The sequence below is a fragment of the Dermacentor andersoni genome, chromosome 2 (genome assembly GCF_023375885.2).
Source record: "Dermacentor andersoni chromosome 2, qqDerAnde1_hic_scaffold, whole genome shotgun sequence".
NCBI classification, from domain to species: domain Eukaryota; kingdom Metazoa; phylum Arthropoda; class Arachnida; order Ixodida; family Ixodidae; genus Dermacentor; species Dermacentor andersoni.
In genome coordinates, this window is record NC_092815.1 from 157,129,469 (window position 1) to 157,155,262 (window position 25,794).

Consider the following 25,794-nt stretch of genomic DNA (forward strand, 5'->3'; position numbering starts at 1 on the left):
GCAGTTCTCGGTACCGCCCAGCTTTCAGTGCCGACGTCAGAGGGCTTCGTAGAACTGCTTTGTCCCGGGTGGCTCGGCCAAGTACCAATTTCCGGAGTTGATCGCGCGCCACGTGGCTGCCGGCCGTCCGCAGTTCTCGGAAGGTCGCCCCGACTGGTGGGCTTGGAACACGTGCAGCGGGCTGAAAGCTGGCACGTTGCCACCCCGTACGGCCATTCTTAACAGCTCCTCCATGGCCCGGAAAATCTCGCCTGGCCAGTGCTGGCAACCGCTGGGCAGGAAGAGAATGGCTGGCGAGCAAGATGACGGCTTTGCTCTCTGCAACCCCTGCGTACTCGGAATGCCTTCAACCGTCTTACAACAACTGGCACAGAAGAGTCGACCCGGCAACACAATACCGCTCAGCGTTCAAACGCCCGGAATTAGCTGCTAACCCACCAGGCCTCCTATCACAATTTCCATGCAAGTCACTCAACTGGGAATCCCAAATTTTGCCCCAAAATTTCGTGCCGCCAAAGCGAGCGTTCACGTTCCTCCTGAGTTCGACCAAACCCGACCGTCGCGCTGCACAAGAGTAAAGGTTTACGCAGAATTAAACCGAAGCCTTTCAAACACCTATACTCAAACATAACTTCAGCAGCATAACTTCGCGAACAGCCTGTTCCTACCCTATCAGTGGCGTACTTATCTCGTGTACTGCTGCCACTGAACCGTCTGGCCAACTCCACAGGTACGTCATCACAGACGCGCTAAGTTTGAGGTCCCTATTCTGAACACGTGCTTGCATCATACAAAGTTTTCATCACGCTGACTCACATTTGTTCCTTTAGTCCACACAGGACACGTTCCTTAAATAAACAACCAAATTTGCATAACTTACGCAACACAGAGGAACCTTGGAACAAATGTGTCTTCTAATAACTAGCTCTACGCACGCGTACTAGAGAAGTCAGAATACGGCTGCCCTCGACACACACGAGCAACCCAGTCATAAAGGTTCTGCTTCCTTCCGTCCACACAGGACACGCGCTAATGGACCTAAGAGCTCTTCTCAGTGCAAATCACGCACTTACTAAAAATCTACGCGCTTAACCTTAGAAAATTCAAAAACACTTAAAAAGAAAGAAGGTTAAATAACACACACGCGCGTTACGATAGGCCTCTCACAGATAACCTTGACACTCAGGTTACTTACACACACACTAAAAGAAAGCCTATATACTTATTAATGAACACCTCGCGAGACTACAGGTTTACTTAAAACGCGTCTTTCAAATCTCGAGCTTCTCAAACAAATCATAAACAGAGCTCATACCTTACATATTGAAAGAAATCCTAGTCTCAAATCGCGAAAATTTGCAAATGTTCAAAAATAAAACAAAACAACACGTTTTCCTGCTACGGAAGCTCTCCTGGCCTCCCGTTCCCGATTGCTTACGACTGACTCATACTTTCAGCCGAACCCGAGGTGGTCGCGGTTTAAAAGCTACTCTGGCTACGGAGGAACAACAAAAGGGCTGACTCACTATCAGCTCCCCCAAGAGGTTACGTTCTCCTGCCAATTTGCGTCCTCGCGCCCCGTTTCAACATGACCGCGACTGACCGCGTCGCTACTCCCCACCTGGTCTCGTCTTGCCACCTTGCGCTTCTTTGTACTGCACGCTGAGCTTCGAAGAGAACGACGGAACGACGAGGAATTTGACTGCCCCGTGCCCTTTGTCCGCGTCCGTGCAGAACAAGCTTCTCGGTCCCCCTTTGACCGGTGGCTCGAACGTGTTTGATGCGTCAACATCGTCCCTGACGACCGCACCTGTCATTCCTCCGCGCCCTGCCCTTCTGGGTCTCTCGCCGTCTTTGGCGGCGCTACATTAGTCACCGCATTCCGATTTTTTCGGCGCTTCTTTCTGCGGCGCTTTCTCCTCCAACTCTCTTTCATGCCGTCATCTCGCGCCTCGTGCTGGCCGTTACACATCTCGTCGGCCCGGATCGGTCTCTTACCCGCACAGTCTGAGTGATTTACATTTAAATCTACTCTCACTTTGCCTCGACTGGCGGACAGCTCAACCGACTCTGGAACAATGCAGCAGGCTTTACTCGAGTTAGACAACTCGCACTCTTGCGAACTGCCCTCTACTACATTGCCCAGCTCACGCTGTGCATCTGCACACAGCCCGTCGGTATCGATCGCTGTCTCACGCGCACAGTCCGAATGATTAACAACTGAATCATCCCTATCTAGGCTATCTAGACTGGCGGAGAGCCGCACCGATCCCTGAACAATGCAGTTGTTCTCTCGTGAGCTACGGAGCTCGCCACCCCGAGAACTACTCTCAACTGCATCGTCCAGCTGGCACATTACTTCTGCACGCAGATCTGACTCGACATGGGTGCTCGCGTCTGTCAAGTCCGTAGTATTCTGTACCTCGCTAACGACCTCGCTACCATGAGATGCGACGCACACGCGCGGTAACTGTGCCAATTTGTTCGCAGCTGGCCTAGCTGTCTCTATAGTCATCTGTTGGCACAGCACCTCGTCGCTCTCACACTGGCCTTTAACGGCCTCTGCTGCCACTAAGGCTTCGTTAGCTGCTAGCACTTCGAATTCACTTGTGAACGTGCTGCTACTCTCACAGGTACTACTACTTTCCTCGGCTTTTGAACAAAATCTGCTATTTACTTCCTGCCACTTTCGCTGCGTCCAGCCTACAGATTTCTCAAGCCGCTGTTGTCTCTGTGCCAATAACTGATCACAATACTGTATCTCTTTGATCAGTGCTGCCTTCTTTCTCTCATACTTTTGCTCCCGCTCACGCTTACGTTCCTGATACTCACGTTCGCGTTCATTCTCACGTTCGTGACGCTCACACTTAAGAGTAAGTTCTTGAAGCTCACGCTTCCGTTCATTCTCGCGTTCTTCACGCATACGCTCACTCTTACGTTCACGACGCTCACGCACCAGTGGTTCCTGTCTTTTACTTAGAATTCGTTTGCCCATTTGTTCTATGAATTTCAAATCATTGTTACTTTCTAGAATGGTTTTACGAATCTCTGATTCCTTCAAGTCCTCATCTACGTTTACCTCGATCTCCTCACACAACCACAACAGGTCAGCTCTCGTCAAACACATTAGGACCATGGTCGCTACTTTAAGCTTTGGCTCTGCTGTCACACAATACTTGTTGCGATACCCACGCAAATCAAAATACAAGTAAAAGATCCCAGCGAATCAAATCCAAAAACACAGAGAAATTGAAGCCTGGTAAATCTTACAGCCAAAACCAAACGCTTACCCTCTGAAGCAGCACCATATCACCAGTCCTTCCCCGCCGTATCCAGTCAGTTGCAAGAGGTGGTCAATCTCAAGTCGCCTCCAACTTGATCAGGATGCCGGTCGGTCACCATGTGCCAACGTCCGTCAGCTGCCGTTGCTGTCTCCGAGTCGTAGGCCGATCTACGAGCCGCAGGCCGATCTCACCGCTGCCATTCAGTTGTAGGATTTGGCGGTCGTAGCTGTAGCGAGGACCTTGGGACGACAGGACTGGGCGAGCAGGCTTTAATTGCAGGATTTACATTTAAAACAGGACATACATTGGCAGACTAGCGCGACTCCCATATGGAGCCCGCAAGACTAACATACAGCAAACAGTTTACGAGCACACAGCTCACTAGTACATTTCTAGTATGACAGAGCACTCAGCTCCCGACAACGACCACGACTCGAGCACACGCTAGCAGCCGGCAAACGCTGCTTATAAGCCCTTGCTCGACGTCATAGTTCGACGTCATTCAAGATGACCCGCCTTTTTGGAGGATGAGGTGTGTCGGAGCAGGAATGGTCGGGAAGGTTCGTCCAAGCATTGTAAACTCGCCGCCGCCCCGCACTATGGCTCACACACATAAAGGCACACACGATCGAGCCCATACACACAAAGGCTCCGGAGTCCACGACCGAGGGCTTCGTAGAACTGTGCTCCGTCTCGGGTGGCGCGGCGGAGTACCACATTCCTGAGCTGATCGCGCGCCACGTGGCCGCCGGTCATCCGCAGTTCTCGGTACCGCCCAGCTTTCAGTGCCGACGTCAGAGGGCTTCGTAGAACTGCTTTGTCCCGGGTGGCTCGGCCAAGTACCAATTTCCGGAGTTGATCGCGCGCCACGTGGCTGCCGGCCGTCCGCAGTTCTCGGAAGGTCGCCCCGACTGGTGGGCTTGGAACACGTGCAGCGGGCTGAAAGCTGGCACGTTGCCACCCCGTACGGCCATTCTTAATACGCGTAAGTTTGTAGTCGTCTCCACGCGACTGCTTGTCTGTTGTTTAATTTTTGGGTCTGGCGGGGATACCAATCTACGAGCCACTCTATCATGCTGCGGGATCTCCCCATATTTTAGAATGCGCTCTCCGCTCCCTCGGTCATCGAGGGGCCCCGTAGCGGCTCGGCGGTAGAGATCTCGAACGCTGCATCGCCATTGATGACGAAAAATGATTGCAACACATTTCAAACGAATTCCATGACGCGTCCGTCCAAGATGATAACCGAAGACAACTTACACCCATGTCACGCTAAAACCTGCATCCATGCGCTCAGGCCAACAAGAAGAAGAAACTTTATTGAAGAATAGTCCGGCAGTTCTTGCTGTGGTGGCCTCAGGTGGCGGCTCGAGGTCCTTGGACTCGGGCGGCATCTTCGGCTTGCCGGGCGGCCCAGAGCTGTTCTGCCAGCTCTGAACTTTTGATAGCCGCCTTCCAGCGGCGGCGACGCCTACGGAGAAAGTCCCCGGCGGCTCCCGCATCCGGGGCGGCGTCGGGAAGAAGCGAGCTCGAGCCTTCCCCTACTCTGGCAACGGCCGCGATTATGGACGCGTCGCGAACGCAGCTGGTTTGATTACCGTTGTCGCCGGCACATTCCCAGAGCATGTGTCGCAGCGTTGCTCTTTGTCCGCAAGTTTTACACTCGTCTGTTGGATATAAACGCGGATAGCATTGGTGTAAGATAGCGGGGCTAGGGTAGGTGTGTGTCTGGAGCAAGCGTAAAGTTACGGCCTCGTTCCTGTTCAATTTATCGTGCGGTGGCGGGAATGTGCGTCTTTCGAGTCTGTAGCGTTGGGTGAGGTCTCTGAACGTGGTTAGGCGATCACTCCACGCCCAGTGAGTTTCTTGTTGCTGTATTTCTGTTGTAGTGTCCCGATCCGGCAGATCCGATGCCCCGCTATCGGGGGCGGAGGCGGCGGCCACATAATCAGCGGCGGCTCGGCGTGTGAGACCTCGAGCCGTGGCGTGGGCCGCCTCGTTGCCCGCGAGCAGACCATCGGTGTGTGCCGCGGTCCAGAGGAGCAAGACCGTAGAATTTTGGAGCTGCGAGGGCGATAACGAGTCGCCGTCGTCAGAAATTTGGAGTATGCGGGCCGCTTCCCGCGAGACACGGCCGCGCGCGAAGCCGCGGATTGCCGCCTGCGAGTCGCTGATCACGATCGCAGCGTTCGGCACCGCGACGAGTGCTAGGGCTATCGCCTCTTCTTCGGCCGCCTCCGTGTGTCCCGTGGTCACCGTGGCGCTCGCAAGGCACTTACCCGTGCGGTCTACAACCGCGATCGCGTGGGCGCTTCTCTCTCCTCCATATCGCGCCGCGTCTACGTACACCGCCTCGTTGCTGTTACAAAACTTCTTCTGAAGGCCAACAAAACGTGTTTTTAGTGCAAGAAACAGAAAAAATAGGCTCTTTGTCTACATGCAGGGAGGAACGAGATTTTGTGAGGATGTACTCTTCCATCTCACCAAGAAATTGCTTTATCAGGTTCGCAAGAGACCACTTAATAATCACAAGTAACAAACATTTTGTGTAACTAAAATATTGTTGAGCATGTGGAGGTGAAGTAAGACAATTTAGGAAGTACGTGTACGTAACCTCACGCAAGCAACTATTTAACGACTTACTCAGCAATAAAAGGAAAGAAGGAAGACAAACAGTACGCTGCTAAAGGAGCCAAGAAACATTTTTCCAACTAATAATAGAATGGCATCGCTATTAAAGTACATCGCCTCACGAATCTCCTGCCGCAAAAGAAGGTTTCGAATCCTTCAGGCGCAGGCGAAGTTAGACGTAGTTTGTGTCGTGCTGACGTAGTTTGACGGACCGACGAGCGGCTTTCTGTGTCCTTTCATTTCCACTAGCGTGATGCAAGCTACACAGAGGGGACGGCAAGGCGGCGCAAGGGAGCAGTGCATCTCCGATCCCAACTAAAGCCCCTCCATGCACGTTCCGCCGACCAGGCGAGCAAAAGCGACGGTGGCTCCTGGATGAAAGGGCTTTATGTCCTCGCCCAAAGGTTTCGGCTCGTGGCGGCACCCCGTGGCGGCCACGGCATCTACGCTACGCTTTTGATCTCGGAAACCACGCGCAGCAACGTGCAACCGTCGCGTTAACAACGGCAGTACAAATATGAAATGGTTTTTCAGTCTTGTTGACATCAAAGACATGGTAGGCATTTTTCGATTATTTAACTCAAATGAGCAATTACTGCATTACTGAGAATGTTCTCGGTGATCACCAAATTAGCCAATAGCTGTTGTGGGCCCAGCTGCTTGCGATGACGCTCTATGACGACATTGCGGACGCGAGAGCAACAAATTTCATTGCTTTTAACACGAGTTTGCAGATTCCTTGCTCCATGCAGTGCAATAATATTTGGTTCCCATGTTCACAGGGGCCTCGTTGCCACATCGGCAACGTTTTCCTACTATTCTCAAAAGAACGTTTCAGGGATCCTGTAAGAAAGATTTTCACGCTTTACCGCTTATCTTGTTCCCTAGTAGTAGCCGCTATCTGTATCGCGTGTATTTACTTGAACACTGCGCTACCTGCACTTTGAAAGTAAAAAATGGCATGCGTGTTCTGAAAGAGAAGTAGCGAGCGCTGAGAGCTAAAAGGCTAGCCTTCAAGCATTTAGGAGTCACCATAACTCATACTCTATGGTGGCATCTACATGTTGAAGCGATCTATTCAAAAGCTGACCAAAAGTTGTTCTTGCGCAAGAAATTACGGCGCGCTACTAAATGCATATTAAGCTGATCGTGCATAAAATATTCGTTCATCCTATATTGGAATATGTCTGTGTAGTATGAAGTCCACACCAGAAATTTCAGAAAGGTAAAGCAAACAAAACATTTCACAAGCTGGCGGCACGTCTAATCTGCTATAAATACCGACTGACCGATCCAGTTACAGTTATGCTAAATAGATGTGGTTTAGAGCTGTTGGAGTGTCTCAGGCAGGTATCTCGGATAAAGTTTGTTTTCCAAATTTGGCAACAACGAAAAGGGTAAATAAGGACCACATATTCCACATCCAGGAAGGAGAAGTGCGCGAACAAATGATTGTAGAGCCATTGGACCTTATCTATCGTGTAACGATGGGTTTTGTTACTCTTGTTTTCCTGACGCAACAGAAATGCCGAATACACTACTCAACTCTGTTGTTGATAAAGATTATATCCACGAATTTAAACGTGCATTAGATATGCATTTTACTATTGTGTAACTATTGTTTTACTATTGTGCATTTTACTATTGCGTCTCTTCTTTTGTTGCACCTGTGTGTGCGTGTATACTCTGTATGATTTACTATGATTGTAACCCTCCCTGTAATGATCCCAGGCAGGGATTGACAGTATCAGTAACACAGAAAAAAAAATCACGCAGAAACTCCTCTGGGGGTCGTATAAGCATGCGTGAGCATTGTACCACTTGCTCATATACACGCAGCCTGGTGTCATTACCAATGTTATGAAACTTGATACGCCGGTATAAACGACAGCGCTGCGGCAATACGAACTGCTGCGGACAGCGGCGCGAGATGACTTTATGAGGCAAGCAAACTACGGCTTGTGGCGGCGTCTTGTGCGCTGATGACGTTCCGATCATTATAAACTGGTATCGCTCTTTAGCGCCTTATCCATCCGCCTCGAACCATCATGCACCGCGCGGACCATATCTCGAAGGCGATTTGCGATGCAGAGAGTGCCGAGTGGCGATAGCTTCGCGCGCTGTGTTCTCGCCGCTTAGCGTAGAAAAGAGACGCGCGCGCCCATATCTTGAAAGCGATCTGTGAAAGCGCCAGGTTGTGGCGTGTGCTGAGAGATTTGTGAGCGATGTGTTCTCGCCTCTTCGTTCGCGTGGGAAGGACAGGCAGCACGAAGGTAAAGCCGCTCCCTGCATCGGGCCCCATCTATATTGCATGCGTCATTCCAAGGAACGCATGTATACTTTTCGCTTCACTTTGCTTAGTGATTGACGCCTGCTTCACCTCCGCCGCGGGTCGACCCGGTGTTGCACTACCTCCGGGATCGGTCATCATTGTTCTCTTACGGGACGGACGGCTTTGTCGTAGGGTAAGCATAGAAATGCTCACACATTTAAAGTGAGTAACTGAAGGTGAATGACGGTTATTATTGAAGGACAAGAAAAGCCAATGAAAGTGTCCAAATGCTTTAGTGTATATCATACATCCTATTTTTCACGATCACGAGACAATCACGCAACAGGTACGGCGTCTAGAAGTTAATTATGCGACAACTAAGGTGTTAACACATATACATTCTAGATAACACATATATACAGAGGGAAGCGATTATCAAGCGGCATTGAGCGTAGTGCGTGTGGAAAATTCAGCTTGGCAGGTGAAAGCCCAGCTTCGATTAGGCGGCGGTCGACCGCAGCTAGGTGTCGAGGGCGAGCTCACACGCTGTCGAGCCATCGTTGGAAGTCGCCCCTGTAGATGTATAGGGCGTGCGAGAGGTGTACGCACGCCTGCACCACGGACACCGTCTGCGGCAAAAGGCGGCAAATGCGCGGTCACTGGTCTCCGAATTGCAAGCTGTCTTAGCAATGAAAGCTGTATGAAATCAAAATCAAATTCCTGGGTTTTACGTGCCAAAAGCGACACATGACCGTGAGGCACGCCGTAGGGGGACTCCGGATTCATTTTGACCAACTGAAGTTCTTTAACGTGAACCTAATGCACGGTACACGGGGAAAGATATTACGTCTCACTACGATGAAGATGGGAAAAGCAAATGTAACTATACTTCTTATTATTGTTCTTGGGAACATTCTAAGAAGCCGTATACAGTATGTCCAAATGAACACAACCTTGCAGAATATATCTATATGTACTGCGGGTTTTGCTCACGGCATGACCGCCTCGTGTGATAAAAAAAAAATAGCTGCATGCAAACAGTTTTCTTAACTTCATAGCACCCAGGCGACTATCTGGGCACACAAGAGATCTGCGTGGCCACAAAGATCGCGGTTTCACGCCGTTTTCGGTTGCCGCCGTTGTTTTGGTTTTTTGAACTGTGAAAGCGTGGAACGTTCTTGGAGGCCGTAGTTTTGCCGTGCTGCAGTCACCGTAGCTTGTATAAAGCACTTTGAACGAGGTGTAATGCACGTAGAACGGTACTTTTCTATAATACATCGAACAAGCAGCGTCAAAACCATAACTGATCAAGCGCAGATTTAGAAATGCTTGTTGGTATCAGCTTACAAGTGCCACAGCATACAGCAGCGTGTGGAGGCAGTGATCGGCGAGAAAATGCCCGATGCGTTTCGGACGCTGCCTACCATCTGCCTGGCATTTTCATGCCTGGTTGCGGACTGCCTTTTGTTTCGCTTGCACACGCAAAGCTTCACCACCGGTTGGAGTCTTAATAAAGAAAAAAGAAATCCATACTAAATGCCCCAGCCTGGAAATGCCATCATTGATTGAACATTATACAAGTTGGGGCGTGCCATTACATTGCTACGAAGAAGCGTTGAGCTTCGCTTTGTAGAACAAGAAATGTATCTTGTTTCAGAAGAGCGAAATTAATCTTCATTAACGTAGTTTCAGCCACATGCACTTCGGATAAACAGCGTGGATCGAATGATGCCGCACGGGCCACGAGGCACTCTATATATCCCAGAGTCCTTTATCAAAACCACAATCTTTATGCCCCGTACAAGCACTGAAAGGCCACACAAACGAAATGAATAAGTGTGCACCTTGGTGACGTACTTTGCTGAAGGCGAAAACTGCGCCGCTGTGTTTGCATGCTTGTTTCCAGGCTGGGTATTGACCAGAAATGTTGGATTCATATGTCAGATGAGGGCAAATGGTAGACATGTTCAGCTTAGCGATATCGACCTGACTGAGAGTTGTAGTTCGCATATATTTGGAATATTTCCATAATGCCAATTGCGCGCATTCAAGCGTAACGTGGGAGTAAAAGCGCGATAATTTCCATCCCGGCTGGCGATTGAGTAGACATAAAACCTGAAACGTTAGGCAGACATTACATCACTTCAGACATCTCTTGATTGTTCCCTTTAAATCGATGCTTTCGCACTCACCAACATGTGCTGAGCATGCGAATATGTACTTCATTTGCTCCTAATGCAGAATTTCTGCTTTTAATATACATCGCTTCATAATGTAGAATGTAATGACAGATACGTGTTAGCGTTGTGAATCTACTAGGTTGTAAATATCGTTGTATGTTAAGGGTAGTGATGAGACTTCATTATTCAAGCAATATTAGAAGAGCGTTCGACATTCGATTCGTATTCGATTCTTGTCTGGCACGATTCGACTTGCGTTCGATTTATTCAGGAAAACTTCTGTTCGTACACTCTTACTAGTGGGTGAAGACGACAATCGGAAACCGCTTTCACTCAGGTAATATGCCGACGACCGAGACGATTACCGTGAGAAGCACCGAGTACGCTCCGCTTCAGCTGTGTGATTTCAAGACGCAGGGAGATACCATCCCCAACAAAATTTCGTAAGAACGCCAAGGCACAAGGACACGAGACGAATGCTACGCACCTTTCCTTGAGCCCTATGGCTCGTATTGCATCATGTCCGTCGCGGTGGTTTAGCGGCTATGGTGTTGCGCTGCTAAGCACAAGGTCGTGGCATCAAATTTTGGCAGCGAAGGCCGCATTTCGTTGAGGGCGAAATTCAGAAACGCCCCTGTTCCATGCACTAGGGGGCGCGTTAAAAATCCCCTGGTTGTCAAAATTAATCCGGAGTCCCTCACTACGGCGTGCCTCATGACGAAATCGTGGTTTTTGCACGTAAAAACCCAGAATTCAATTAAATTCGGATCGCGTCATTCCAAACCTATAAAGCCACCGCCGTGTGTTAGTTGACTAACGAGTAGCGATATTGAATTACAGAGTTTACGTGTCGTCCTGTCGATACTCTTAATTACATACTTTAGGACGTACCTTGCGATGGTGGGATTGAAGACGCGAGGTGAACACTAGAGGTGAGGCCCATATAGCAGAAATGCTGAGATTGGCACAAATTTTGAGATATGCGCTCTTAAAATGGGCTATGAAAGGCATTTTTATTCCACTAAATATTTTGGAAGAAAATGTTTCTATAGCGCATTGCAGGGAAAAATCAATGGCAACGTCAGTGTATTTTTGAGCACATGTTAACAGATAGGTATCGTGGAAATGCCGCGAACTCTTAGGATTTGTGCTAAACGAGCATGAATTCAGTACGGTATGACTTCAATTCCGCAATTCCAACTTGTGCCTCCACAGTAAAGAATTAGTTAGCTGAATTTCTAGCTAAGTGATCAAGACGATTTTTACTAAAGAACAGTGTCACCTTCAAGTTTTCCGGCTGTAGGAGCAGATTTGCGGTATATGCGACAAGCGATATTTACTAAAAGTCGGGTAAAAGTAAAAATAAAAGATAGCATGTCTGAAACCTACCAGCCTTAAAAGTCGTACAAACAGTTAAATTTGTTCAGCATAGTCTGCCATTTGTTTTTTCAGATTGTTCGCGATTTATCAGGACGATCCGATAAACCAGCAAAATGCGACATAATGCACGTGAAATTTAATAGAAAGTAAAGCAAAACCCAGTTCACTATGCGGAAAAGACAAAAGTTCGAATGAGTATCAGGCGTGGAACCGCAGTAAGGTACATGAAACGTCTTGCACGTTCTGGAGATGGTGCATGGGCACTATGGCTACAGAAATGATGCAACCAAATAAACAGCTTAAAATTTTTTCACACATTAGAAAACTTACATGCATCCCTCTTGTTACAGCTATTGGGGGTCTTACGGTCTAATTTTGCTATCGCGCTCGCGCACCTATTCGCAGTGGGCCTGTTTGTTTTGCAGACGGTGCTTGGGCGCTAGGGTACAGAAATGACCGCCCCTATACTGGTGGCGCCCGAGACGTCCCTGAGCCGCTCGAGCCCACCACACTCGTCCATATAGTTGGGGTCCTTGTGCTTGCCCCAATCGCCTGCGCTTCCGTTCCTTATGGCGACGGGCTCGTTCCACCGTGGTCGGAGACCTTGCATATCCCTATTTCTTGCTGCCCGAGTCTGTTCAGAGCATTTCTGGGCCATAGGTGTTGAACGCAGGAACGCCATAGCCGAGCGAACGTGGCATTTGTGCAACACATACCGCAGTTGTAGGCCGTATGACTCCTGATGATCACCAGTTTCTGCTTCTTAAGTTATAGCTACAATGGCTGAGTGAGCTCTGACAAACGCGACCACTCCTGCTCTGATGGACAAACGGACTTCCAAGCTAGACACCGCCCTGAACGGTGCGCGTGAGGCTAAACTTATCTTCTATTGGTTCATGCGTGGCGCGATGCGACACATGCATGATTGAGTAATGGGTTCTTCCTTCTATACACTATGATACCAAAGTAAAGCGCATGGCGCTTATTCATGCATTACAAATCTTACGTGCCTAACTCATGACACATCTATAGTGAGTTCCTATGGTCTAAATCTTGCAATGAATAAATTAAATTGTTTTACGTGCCGCAACCACTTTCCGATTATGAGGCATGCCGTAGTGGGGGACTCCGGAAATTTATACCACCTGGGGAACATTAACGTGCACCTAAATCTAAGTACGCGGGTGTTTTCGCATTTCGCCCCCATTGAAATGCGGGCGCGGTGGCCGCGATTCGATCCCGTGACCTCCATTCTTAGCAGCCCAACACCATAGCCAGTAAGCAACCACGGCGGGGTAATCTTGCAAACATGCTCGATCCGTATTCGTATAATTCGCCCGCAGTGGTCAAAGGGGGTGGGTGCGAATTGTCATCCCTCTGGCTTGCTGCCCGAGTCTCGTCCCCGAAAGGGTCGCTCCTCGTGAGGGGCCATCCTTTGACTCGGGCCTGCCAGATCGTAACAGAGCAGAATCTCAATAAACTTGTTACCACCACCTACCATTTCTGGGCGCTACGTGCCGAACGCGGGGCGCCATAGCCGAGCAAGCGTGACATTTCTTCAAGATGGTGTGCTATGGTAGGCCTTATAAGCCCTGATCAGCACTACTATGAGCTTGATGCATTATAACTATTATGGCTGAGTAAGTTAATCTCCCAAACGCGAGCACTCTCGCTCGGATCGACAGACGCCGAGCGATGAGCTGGAGACTATTTAGCGCCGCGACGGCGATTGAGCAATTGGCGACTCCAACTAAATGCTTGCCCCCTAGCGGCCGCGCCGAGAAACAGCTCATCCAGGTTCAAGCTTGAAGCGAAAGTGGGCCTCATATCACGGCATGCGCTGAATGCCTCGTAGTTCTCTAATCGTCGTGATGCCGGCGCGCACAAGCCCGAAAATAAAAAATACGGATGTCGCGATACTTGTTGTGTACCATTATGTCATTATGCGTGTCATCGCGGCGGACAGACAGCAAGGTATGATTTCATCTTTCCGCGAAAGAAGCAGACGACGCGTATCGGAGGGCGACACGGACAAGAAACTTCGTATTGGGAAACGGTGACGACTGATACTATATTGGTGTGTTAGAAACATTTTACTCGGGACTTGTTTCTTTCTGGCGAGCAAAACATTGCTTTCAATGTCTCTCTGGCGCTTTAAATCGCCGAGTGTCCTTTGTCGAGGCGGGCGCTTTCATAAATTATAGTGTACTTTTACAGCTTTTTGCACCAGCATTAGTGTTAGTAATGCTTTAAGCAGCAGGAATATTCTCGCAAGTGTACTTTTGTCTGCAGGCATGGTCGCAGGAATGATAACCACCTCGGAAGGTCTGAAGCTGATCATGGCACATGCTCTGCCGCGAGACGACATGTCTTTTTCACAGTATGCTTTAGTTAACGCGGTGCAAGCAGAAGATGCTGTTTTTTTTTTTTCATTCAATGCGGTTATTTGTCAGTTTATTTGCTGGCAAGAAATTTAGAAGGAACAGCAAACAGCGCTCGTTCCAGCTTTGGAGCGTTCGACCGGCGCACAGCACCGCTATTTTGCTTTCCGACGCTGTGCACACACCTAGATTCCATTGCGATTGGTTCAGTTCGTTTCCAAGTCACGCATTTACGCTAATACAAGAGCTCAAAAGAAAACCTTCGATAAATTTTGCAAACCTCTTGGAAGAAACTCCAACTTGGTCTGAGTGGCTGTTATTCACTTCCCGCGTTTCGCTAGGGTTTAAGAATTTCTACGGGTGTCGGGTGTCTGCTGTGTTCGGAAGCCCGAGCCCTACCTCGGACACAGCGGGCTGCAAGCATGAACAAGCACCAGTCATCGGACGCAGTCTACCTTATCACACGTATCAGCCAACCCAACTATAAAAAGAAAGGTGTGGTCCGGACTCGCAAACGGGACTCATGAGTTTTTATTCCAAGGCACACTGACCAGCTAACGTTACAGTTTTTAGCCTCAGTGCAGAATATACGTCTTTAGCTTCTGAAAGCAATGCAGACGTTACGGCCTATACAGCGTGAAATGCTATATGTGGTACAGTACGACACGAGTCGTAGTGCGAGGTTGCCTATGAAGTTCAAAAACAGTCAAGTTTTGTACCTGTACCAGTGGAACACTGCAAACAAGTGTTTGCGCCTTTCGGAGGCCCGCTACGCACAAACACCTCCTTTAAAAAAAAATCCGGCTCGCATGAAAGGCTCTTTGTCTTGAAACAAAAAAATTCATGCTGCTCGCTGGGCCGGACGGACGATGGCACGCACAGCGCAACTATATCCGAGGTTTCGACGCTGAAATCTTTGAGACCGATCTGAATAAGCTAATCGGCAACAAGCACTCTTCCGGCTTCGACGTAACACCTCGATTCAACGCCACGAACGAGAAATGCGTCAGCGCAGCACCAAGCGAAAGAGCCACCGTGAGCCTGGATGTCATAGACATACTTGTTTATTTGGACAGTGTTGCCAGCACAAGTAACGGATTCTGGAGTTGCCAATAGCGCATTTTCACTAAACAACGTTAATACCATAACACGTTTTCGGTATATGCGGTTTTAGTAAGCGACCTCCTTGACCGAATTGAAAGACCTTTCACGTCAACATATTTGGTACAGTGACCTTACTGAATACTGAAGCTTGGCGCTATAACATAAAGTTATTCCAAACTGTTTCGATCAAATTCTGCAATCAGCCCTCCAAAATTGGTCGAAAAAGGTTCAAGCCACCCTCACTTCGCCTGTGTGTCACGCGATGTCATGAAAACCGTGAAAGCTCCCCATATCATAGGAGGTGCAGAATGATTATGCAAGATTATGCCGAAACAATGAAAAATAATTATTTTGCATTCGACTCCTTCTTGCACCATTAGCGCTCCGCCAAAAGCTTTCGGACTCCGCCCGCTTCCTCTGCCTGTCACGCGACACCAGAAAATCGCGAGAACTCTCCGCTTCAATGTGACGTGTACGTGTTAAAGATGCGGTAATATGCCGAACAAAACAGATTTTTTTCCTGAATAGCTAGAGCCTGCCCCATTCGGAAAGGACTAGAAAATGGCTGCTCGCCGATCGCTCAGGCACTGATTACTTGGAGCCTCTGGAGAGCATGAATTTATTTGCGTAGTATAAAGATTTTTGCTTGGCAGTGCTTGGCTGTGTATGTGTATCAGCGCTGTGTATGTCGTCTGTCACAGTCCTTGTTCTTCACGCTGTACGTTATTTTTTATCGTTGCATACCGCCTCGATTTCCGGCCAGCCACCGCAATATAAGCAAGGGGAAGCGGACCAATCGCAGAGGCCGGCACCACCCTCCTCAACCGGCTATCTTGTTTCACTGCGCTAGCTCGGCCCCACTGAAACCCTCTCCATTCCTGCGTGTTCCTTGCCTCTTGTCAGTCACATGGAAAAAGAAAACCACGCAATGCAGCCAATGTCATTCGCTTTGAAAGCAAGGAAAAGTGACCTCACATAGACAAAGCGTTTGATCGGGCTCTTCAAAGAATGCTGCGGTTACCGCCGAGTGCTTGTGTCAGTGCTTACGTAAATTTCACGTTACGAGGTTGGAATAAAACAAATTGGAATAGTTTTACCTTACAGGGCCCCTAATGCGTTACACCAAGTTGTAGCTGAAAACCGCACCAGCTATCGAGCAAACGTGGCTGCCACCCGAGTATCGCCTTATCAGTTTGCGCGGGTAGGTATTGGTTAGAAAGACCAGCGGCTGAAAACAAGACACCTTCCGATTAAATCTGCAGTAGAATCGCTATGCAGTACTTCTGGCTCGTAAGTATCCTGGCTGCTTCTACAACAGCAACACATAAAGCAGTCTCGAATGAAGCAACTATGAAGCGTCCAGAACGCGATTGGCGGCGCAGCAAAAGCCTGGCCAGGAAAAACTACGTGACCCGTGTAGCAATAAGATGTGAATGGTGCGCTATCACCACTAGCGCAATAGTAACGGGATTGTATGTATACATGTTCATGACAGTAATTTACGAGATTATGAGCAATAATATGCGTGCACAGGGTGACAGGGCATGCAATTGTATTCCCAGGGTCAGGCCTGGTCCCGTAGAATTTTTATATGTGTGCCTCGTTCAGCTAGTTTCGTATTTTGATGAATGCAAATCAATAGGAAGGAAACCAGGGGCCGAATTCACAACGGTTCTCGTAATTAGTAAGTGGTCTTTGCAGTAGGCAGGCCGTGTACGCTATTCATATGTTCGGCATCACAATTCGATGTTGCGCTCTTACAATTTGCTCTTACGCTCTTACGAACAATTCTAGCGTAAGCGATTTTTGTGAATACGGGTTTAGCGTCGTATCGGTTCTTTTTGTCCACGTCTTCTTTGCCTTTATTTTTTTGTTTTTGTTTTTCTAGCTTCCTTCGCGTAGGCTGGAATTCAGCGAAAGCTCGAGTCGTGCAACGCATAGCCGGAATTTTTGTTTTCCCTCTCTCATTCGGTATGTTTGGCGAAGATAAAAAAAATTATGGGGTTTTACGTGCCAAAACCACTTTCTGATTATGAGGCACGCCGTAGTGGAGGACTCCGGAAATTTCGACCACCTGGGGTTCTTTAACGTGCACCTAAATCTAAGCACACGGGTGTTTTCGCATTTCGCCCCCATCGAAATGCGGCCGCCGTGGCCGGGATTCGATCCCGCGACCTCGTGCTCAGCAGCCCAACACCATATAGCCACTGAGCAACCACGGCGGGTAGGCGAAGATTAATGTGCACTCACGCCTGCAACGATGGCCCTGGCAACACCAAAATGCCGGGTGAGGACGTAGCAACCACACGCAAGGAAGGCGATGCTGCCGGCACAGTGGAAGACGAGTAGCTGTATCAGCTGCACAGAATAGTCTCAGTATGAGTATATACGTCCTAAATAAGCTTGTCCTAATACACAAGTGTTCTCTTGGAGTGGCTTCTTCCGTTTGGCACAGATACGGAAAAGTTTCTCACAATGTTGCAACGATCGAGGAGACCCTTGGAAGTTTGTTAATAGTCACGGTTGCTGTCTAGCGTGCGCAAAAAGTGCTAACGAATGGCCATCGGCTGGAAACGAAGCACTTAACATCGTTCCTGACACGTCGCGATTGGAGCACTGTTTTCAAGTTACATTTTCCTTCATCTCAGTCACATCCAAGCACCTGCCTAGCTACCCTCATTATTTTATCCGCTTTCATTACATTACGTATTTTTCAGACTACTACACTTGAGGCTTGCTTGCCACCTCCGCGCAGATAACATTGACTGGACTGGAGCTCAGTGAAGTTGAAGGACTCCAGCGATATATCAGCAACCGTGCCTAGGTCCCAGCGCCACGCTGCACTTCTCAAATTTGACAAAAACCGCATCAGCCTTCGGTTCACATCAATTTCCATTTGTCCTTGTAACATCGTTCACGACAGCAACATAACGTCGGTGAACAGACCTAGCATCAACGCGTATAGCAATATATTCACGTACAATCAGAGTCGATGGCTGCCTGGACGAGCCAGCAGGCTGCTGCGTCTGGTTGCAGGTGCCGTTCAGGAGCAGGTAGATGCCAGCGATGGAGTAGGTGAACGACACCATGAACAGCGCCTCGGACAGGCTCTCCTCGGAGTGAGAGCAGAGCGAGTGGAACAGCACCACCGCCAGGCACTGCGCCCAAAGCACAAACGTCGCCGCAGGCCATGAGAAGTAAACAGACTATGAATCCATGAAAGCTGTAGCTAGATGCACTTGCGTGCTTGTTATTGAAATGTGGAATTGTCTATATATGAAGGGTTGAATTCGCGATACGCTTCATATTCCTAATGAAGGAAAGAGGAAATTAAAGTGCAAGACTTCGATGATGGACTTGCACGGTCACGAAAGAGCCAGATGCGAGCGTGATGCTGACGGGGACTGCAGGCTTTGTCGAGCAGATCCAGTGTGGCACTGCCTGCACTTCTGGCAACTGCCGATGTGTACTCTTGAATATCCATAAAAAAACATAGTAGCAGCTTCATTTGCTAACTCTTCCTAACTGTTACTTCTTTACTATTAGAAATAACCATATGCGGCACCGGAGGTCTCCAGTTTTCGATTACAGCAACATTAATAATACATAAGGGTTGAATTCGCGATAAACTTCATATTTTTAGTAAATACAAAGGGAAGTGAAAGGAACAGCTTGCTGCCGGTGGGAACCGGCCCCTGACACTCCGCATGATGCGTGTTGTGCTTATACCATTCGAGCTGCGGCTACGGCTCGATTCCCGATTCGATTTCTGTCTCAGCATGACGCGACAACTACGGGATCATGTCGTGAACTTTCACTGCCTCTCCGCCTGCCTGCCTGCCTGGCCTGGCCTGGTCTTTCCTGCGCCGTCCTGTCCTATACCCTGCCTTGCCTTGTCTTGCCTTCCGGCCTGTTATTCGTGGTTTAGGTGCATTTGGGAGTACGATAATCTTATGTGTCTTTGTTCTCATTTTTCCCCGTGCTTCTGAACAAGTGGTCCCCTGCTTGTTATCCTACTGTATGTCTTTGGATTGAAGAAATAGGTACTCTGTAATGAATGCCGACGGGACTCTACAGAGCTGGAACAACACACTTTGGGGTAACGTCGTCAGTGTATCCGCTTACTCACCGTTTCTACGAGATTGAGTGCCCCGCTGGCGGTCTGTATGTATTTCGTGCTGAATATAAATGGCGCCCCTGTCAGCTGAATGTCCGTCGGTTGGATGGGACTAGCAACCTGGGAAGAGGAGCATTTGAAAGATATGTATTCAGCTTCACCCAAAATGCGAAACTGTGATAGCGATGGCTTGTGCGGCCTTACACAAAGGACGACTAACAGTGTTTGGAACAGCATCAGTATCAGTAAAGGTTTCCAGCAGTGCGCGAACTACATAAACATCACAGCCCTTCTTAAGAGTCGTTCTGTGGGAAATCCAGCCTTCTGATACGACGATAATTTGGTCGAAAACCACTCGGAACTCGTGTTTGTGTGCTGCTAACCCGGAGATCTCTGAGTGGCGCCCTCTGGCTCGTGACGTCAGAGGAGGGACTCTTCTGCCGTGCCGCGCGCGCGCGCTCGCTACGTGACGGCAACTTGGCGCAGTCGACGGACCTGCTCTGCTCGAGTTTTTTAAATGCGAGTCCGCAGGTTTGTAGGACTGTACATACGGAATGTTCCAGGACACTATTTCCTGCGAAATCAAGTGGAGTCGCCGTCGTCACCACGCTTAATTTCGATTACTCCTGGCGTCGTCTGCTATAGTCTTCAGTGAGGACACGTGCAGGTACAGCGTTGGTTACTCGCTCTTGCTGTTCCGCTGTCGCGGCGCACTCAGAATGATTTGTCAGCCCTTTCATGGACGATGAACTGCAGCATTTAGCCTTCAGCTACTGCGTCTGCGCTGTAATATTGTACTACTGCGTTTGTCTGTCCAGTGCACATTGCGTGTTCGGTTGCCTGCGTTGTTGGCCACAGGCATGCCAATTTTGTTGCTGCCCAAAACGTTAAGCATGCCAGGAAAGACGCTTGACGCCATTCTTAGGAAACGAGGTGGTCGCTGCGGTGCGTTTACGCACAGACTGCGTTTGCAGCATTGACCTAAAATGCGGCCTGGAACATCTGATAGCAGGGTGGGCAAAATTAGTGGGCAAAAGAAAGCACGTAGTCTTGCGATGCTGTGCTGATCTTGGCATATTAATTTTAATTCAACTTAATTAGTCCCATCGGGACACAGCTCGCCCCTGCAATTTGATCGGCACAGCGTAAACTTTTTTCTCCTTGTTCCTGCAATAGGTAGCGAGCACATTTCCCGGACGAGATTCGTCCAGCGATGAGAATTAGCGCTGTAAAAACAGGTGACAACCTTTGCTTAGGTCACCGTTTTAAATATATCTTGTTCTGTAACCGCGTAATACGTGTTTATAACTAAAATAATAAGGTTGAGAAGACCAGGATGGCTAGTATTTGACCGAATAAGTAGCTGGAGCGTCAAACACACTAGGAAAAGAAAGGGGTAGGTAGGGCGGAGGGGGGGGGGGGGGGGGAGGGGCGCTTATACAAAGATGCATCCTTACTTTCTTTAAAATTCTTTCCAACTTTCTATCAACTTTATCAATATCCTATGTACTTTTACTTCCTATTAACGTTACAAGAAAGTTAGTAGGCTCTGTATTTACTTTCGTTTGAAGAAAGTTCAATGAAAAAAAGGTTAAAGAAAGTTGGTACGCTCTGTTCTTACTTTAATTTGAGGAAAGTTTGTTACAAGAAAGTTTTAGAAAAGTTGGTAGGCTCTGTTTTCACTTACGTTTGAAGAAAGTTGGTTTAAAGAAAGTTTGTTTGCGGTGTCCTCTTGTTTAAAGAAAATTATAACAGTAGTATTTAATTGAATAATTTACTCATTTAACACTACGATAAAGAAGCATAACATCCAAAATTTGTAATACAATAATTAGTACGAATACCACAGTGTCACAGTGATAATTCCTTCGTGCAGATTAAAAGAAAGCAACGAGACAAAATAACTTTTTGCTTCGCATGCACATGTAATCAGCAGAAGCAAAGGCAAAATACATTTGCCCTAACTAGTGAAATTGTCTATTTATAATGTTTCTTCTAGTCTAAAAAAGGAAGACTTTTATGCATTGGGAATCCAAACATTTACTTCTCCGTGTGAAACAGAGACGCTACCACGTACTAGAGATAGACGTACAAAGGCGCAATAAAATGTTCACAGGCGGTCCTGTATTTGCTTCTTCTTATGACTGTATCTTTTCTTTATTTATACGCTGATAAGTGATGTTTCCGAATGGTCTCCGGTAGTCTGAAAGTGCGATGAAGAGAAATAGTCCTATGCTAACCTAAACAAACAATGTATCTTTTTTTTTTATTAGGAAGTGGTCGGGAAATTTACTTAGAAGAAAATAGTGTAAAGCATGCCTGACGATTGCGAAACATGAGTGTGATGCAATTGATGTTGCGGGTAAAGCACTTGTCACTGAAAACATTAGATTTTTTGTTCAGAAAATGATTGATATATGCAACACCGAATGAGTAGAATTGTGAGTGAAATTTAAAATTTGTATTCATCTAAAATATTGTGAATGAGTCCTGCGATCGTGCTTCTTTTCTGAAATTTTCCATCCCAAAACCTCCATGTGATTATGAGGCACGTCGTACGAGCTTAGCAGCGCAACGCCGTAGCCACTGTATCACATCGGGCATATATATATATATAGCACATACATTAAATGTACAACGTTTGTTGTATTCTTACTGCTGTCACTTATATAAACAAAACTAGAAATAAAATACCAACAGTAATTGGAGAGCGCAAGAAAACGCAAGAAAAGGAAGCTAGTCTAGCCGCATGCGCAGCTGGCGACAACGGCGGGTCCCTTAGAGTGACGTCACCTGAGTGCCGTTCGCAGCACCGCCTTCGGTCACGCAGGAGGCTAGCACGACGAAAGGAAGACCCACTCGTCGCACCCTCGTGCGCTTCCCTCGCTGCAGTTTCTCATCTAGAGCTGTGCGCTGGTGAAACCACCGATTTACCAGCAACAAGTGCGTGCGCGCGCGCGTGACCGTTTTTGTCTCCAACTTGTCCCGGAGGGGACTCCGAACAATTTCGGTGTTTATGGTTTCTTTGAGCACATCTGGAACTGGTTCAATGGTTTTGAAGCATGCAGTCCATGCTTTCGATGAGGACGGCAACGCCATCTGGTGTGACAGCGCACAGGCGTTGAAGCGCACAGGCATATACAGTTTCAAGCACTTAAAACAAAAGACACATCATTTTGCCTTTCAAGTACGTGATATTACGCATGTTGGAATGCCCGTTACTTAATCGGTAGTCAAATGCAAAAAAAGCAAAAAAATAGATAAGGATACTAAATTCAATATCAGGGCTAGTATAGCGTATCAGTTACCCGCCGCGAATAATTCAGTGGCCATGTCGTTGAGCTCCTAAGCTCGAGGTTGTGGGCTTGATCCCGCGGTCCCAACGGCCGCATTTCGATGGGGGCGAAATGCATGACGTCAGTGCAGTTATACTTGTGGTGCACATTACAGAACTGCAGGTGGTCAAAATTAGTTCGCTACGGTGTACCTCGTATTTCGTAACGGCGGTCCTCGCAATCATGGTGTGGTTCTCGCACACAATACCCCAGCAAATTAATTAACCTTGCCATTCCTTTCGCTCGAGCATATGCCACTCTTGTCCTCCACCCTTCACGGCCGGCTGACGTCGTTGGTAATGCGGACGGAGCGCGGCTCCAACCGATCGTCACAAGAAGAGTCTTTGGAGTAGAATCGTTAAACTATTCTGCTGCAGGTAGCACAAAAGGTTCCTGCTATTTTTTTGTGCCATTAAGGCTTTGTGAACAATTTTCGTAGAGAGATCTGCTGTTGTATAATTAAAACAGTTAAGCCTTCTTCAGTAGTGTAGGATGCAATCAACGTTTAGCTTTAACTTATGTCACACTGGACCCATTTCTTATCTTTAACTACTATCTCGGAAAAATGTAATTTTTGGATTTATATATAAAAAAAAAACAGTTTGCAGTTTCGTCGCCCTGCTATAGAGGTAGCCAATAAGAAATCATCTTGGTAGTGATGTGTAACTGAAATTACCAGCTTCATATTGTGTTTGAAAGTATGCCTCGTATTGTGATATTATCAACTGATGTGCGCAGAAATTTGGTGTCAAAGTAAACACGATCTGCAGACCTAAAGTCTGGCATTTCATTTAGTGCCTGGGACCTGATTTATTTAGTGATCTGCCTTGACCGGTGCACCTTTATTTTACTATTACCTACAGGACGCTCTGCTCTAATGAACACTAAGTTTGATTGTACGAATACTTTTATGAGACTGGGCCCAGTCGATTACTTTAACGACATTGAAATTCGTCCTAAGAGTAATTTTTAGCTTTTTTAAAAGTTTTTTTGAAGATAACTTTCCACACAAATAGAGTAAAACATTCTGCAAACCAAAATCAATCACCTAAGGAAACCAAGAAGTCGTAAAGGGCTACGAATAGCAAGACCTTAGCTGTAGAACAGATTTCATTTATTTCCGTGTAGTCTAAATGCAGTCTCAGGAACTGGGGCCAAAATTAGGTGGAGTTTGATGTTAAATGGCCGACAGCGCCCGTAGTACACTGTTGGAAGACATGCCCTAGTTATATCTACTATAAACCATTGATACAATACGCCCTAGTCACTTATATTTAAAATTACGAGGAGTGCTGGTGTCTTCGCCGCCTGCCGTCGCCTTTGCCTCTGCATGTCTGAATTTAAGGATAATGCTATTTAACGGGCCGCCTATCGGGTAAGAGAACATAACTAGCCCTAACAGCAGAGGAGAAGATGTATCTACAGGTACTTCTGCAAAAGCTTAACAGAAGAATTATACCGTCAGATAGCGGTAGTGCGAAAGCGAACATTAGACGAAACTAAGAAAACTGTCATCAAACAGTCGGAAGTCTTTAAATTAACCAAAATACTTACCGGAGGCTGGGGCATGATGACTCCAGTGCAAGCGTTCCTTCTTCTGCTGCTTCTTCTTCTAATGTTACATGCCTTGCTTGTTGTCATTTGGAGCCTCGTCACTAGGCTTTAGCTATGGGATCTTGGCTCTACTGCATTTTGATTTCTTAGGGAAAACAAAACAATTACCGTATTATTGTGTTACTTTCCTAAATCGTTTTTCTCTCTCAGCCTACTTTTAATGTCCAATCAATCCGACTTAGTTTTTTTTTTCTGAATTTGTTAATACTGCAGTCCTTTATCTCTCAATCTTAAACATCGTTTTTTATATTCTCTTCTCAATTAGTCTCGCATTTAACTAAACCATTTGCGACATTCGTAACGACCTCTACCATTAGATTCGGGAAACACGCGCCTTGCCGCTTGGCTTCCGACATCGGGCAGCGCGGATCCCGGAGACCATGTTCGCCGCGTGGTTCGAAAACAAGGTTCCCTGGCAGTACGTACGCTAAGCGAGATCTAAACAACTGGTGCGTTTACAGTGCCGTTGGAGCAAGTTCGAATGCTGCAGTTACGCGACTTCTGTCGTCAGTGATAAAGGAAGTCTGTATACTCTTACCGCATCTTTATTTATTTTCATTTCTCTAGAGCGATTTTTTTTTACATATAAGGCGGACTACGGACCTTTCACAGTGATGCATATCGAGCAAAGATCATTTGGGAAAATCTGTAAGATAATCTGTAATCTGACTGTCCAGCAATATTTAATTATCAGATTTAATTTCTCCCTTTGAGTCTGCCATTTGCATTCAGTAGCCTTCACTGCCACCGATCCTTCATAGTGTAGGTGATTTTATGGCAATGGTAAATGCGAAGCTGTTGAATGGGAAGTGCAGCGCTCCAAGGCACTTTCCTGATACACTCTATTATTTCATTTATGACCGATTTCTTTATCATCTCCGATTATATAATTATTTTCCCTTGTTCTTTTATCATAATACCACCCGGTACGTCGCCTGTCCTCCACAGGGAGTTTGTGCAATTAAATAAAGGGTCATCATCATCATTATCATCACCACTTTGGGTGGAGCCGCCGGATTGATTTCCCCTCAGGACCTCGCAAGCCTGTAGGTGAGTCTCCGCGGCATACGTAGAGACCCTGAACTTACACAGGGGAACTAGAATTAGGTATCCGCCACCACACAAAGCCCTCACAAAGGAAGAAGCAACCAGCTGGCGCAGACTACAAACAAACTCCTTCCCCAACTTACACGTGCTCAATAAGATGTTTCCGACACAATACAGGGCCACCTGCCCTTGGTGCGGTGCCACACCTACACTCTACCACATCAACTGGGAGTGCGAACGCAACAAAGCATTCCACAAACACGAACACCCGAGTGCGGAGCAATGGGAGAGTCGGCTCACCAGCAGCGAGCTCACGGCCCAAAGGGCCCTAGTGCAGCACGCGAGCGATGCAGCACGACTCAGTGGAGCCTTGGAATAGGGGCCCACCCTTGCTGAAGAGAAGTCTCAAGTCGCCAGCGCCAAGAAGATGGAGACGACGGAGACCTCGT

General features: G+C 47.6%; 1 protein-coding gene across 1 annotated transcript; it reads right to left on the minus strand.

The window, feature by feature from the left end:
- Positions 1 to 8,643: 8,643 nt before the first annotated feature.
- LOC126540556 (uncharacterized) lies at positions 8,644 to 25,174 on the minus strand. Its single transcript, XM_050187396.3, has 5 exons — positions 24,239 to 25,174; positions 19,362 to 19,469; positions 18,214 to 18,390; positions 17,483 to 17,590; positions 8,644 to 8,816 (listed from the first exon to the last, which is right to left on the minus strand). The coding sequence occupies exons 1-5, from the start codon at positions 24,323 to 24,325 to the stop codon at positions 8,727 to 8,729; spliced, it is 570 nt and encodes a 189-aa protein (XP_050043353.1). The 5' UTR covers positions 24,326 to 25,174; the 3' UTR covers positions 8,644 to 8,726.
- Positions 25,175 to 25,794: the final 620 nt, after the last annotated feature.

Bases quoted from the DNA above. Each gene is read 5' to 3' on its own strand.
- LOC126540556 (XM_050187396.3), bottom strand. From the start codon at position 24,325: ATGACAACAAGCAAGGCATGTAACATTAGAAGAAGAAGCAGCAGAAGA. The intron at 19,470-24,238 runs GTAAGTATTTTG...TCCTCTTCCCAG, and splicing joins TCATCATGCCCCAGCCTCCG to GTTGCTAGTCCCATCCAACC. The intron at 18,391-19,361 runs GTGAGTAAGCGG...CTTTGGGCGCAG, and splicing joins CACTCAATCTCGTAGAAACG to TGCCTGGCGGTGGTGCTGTT.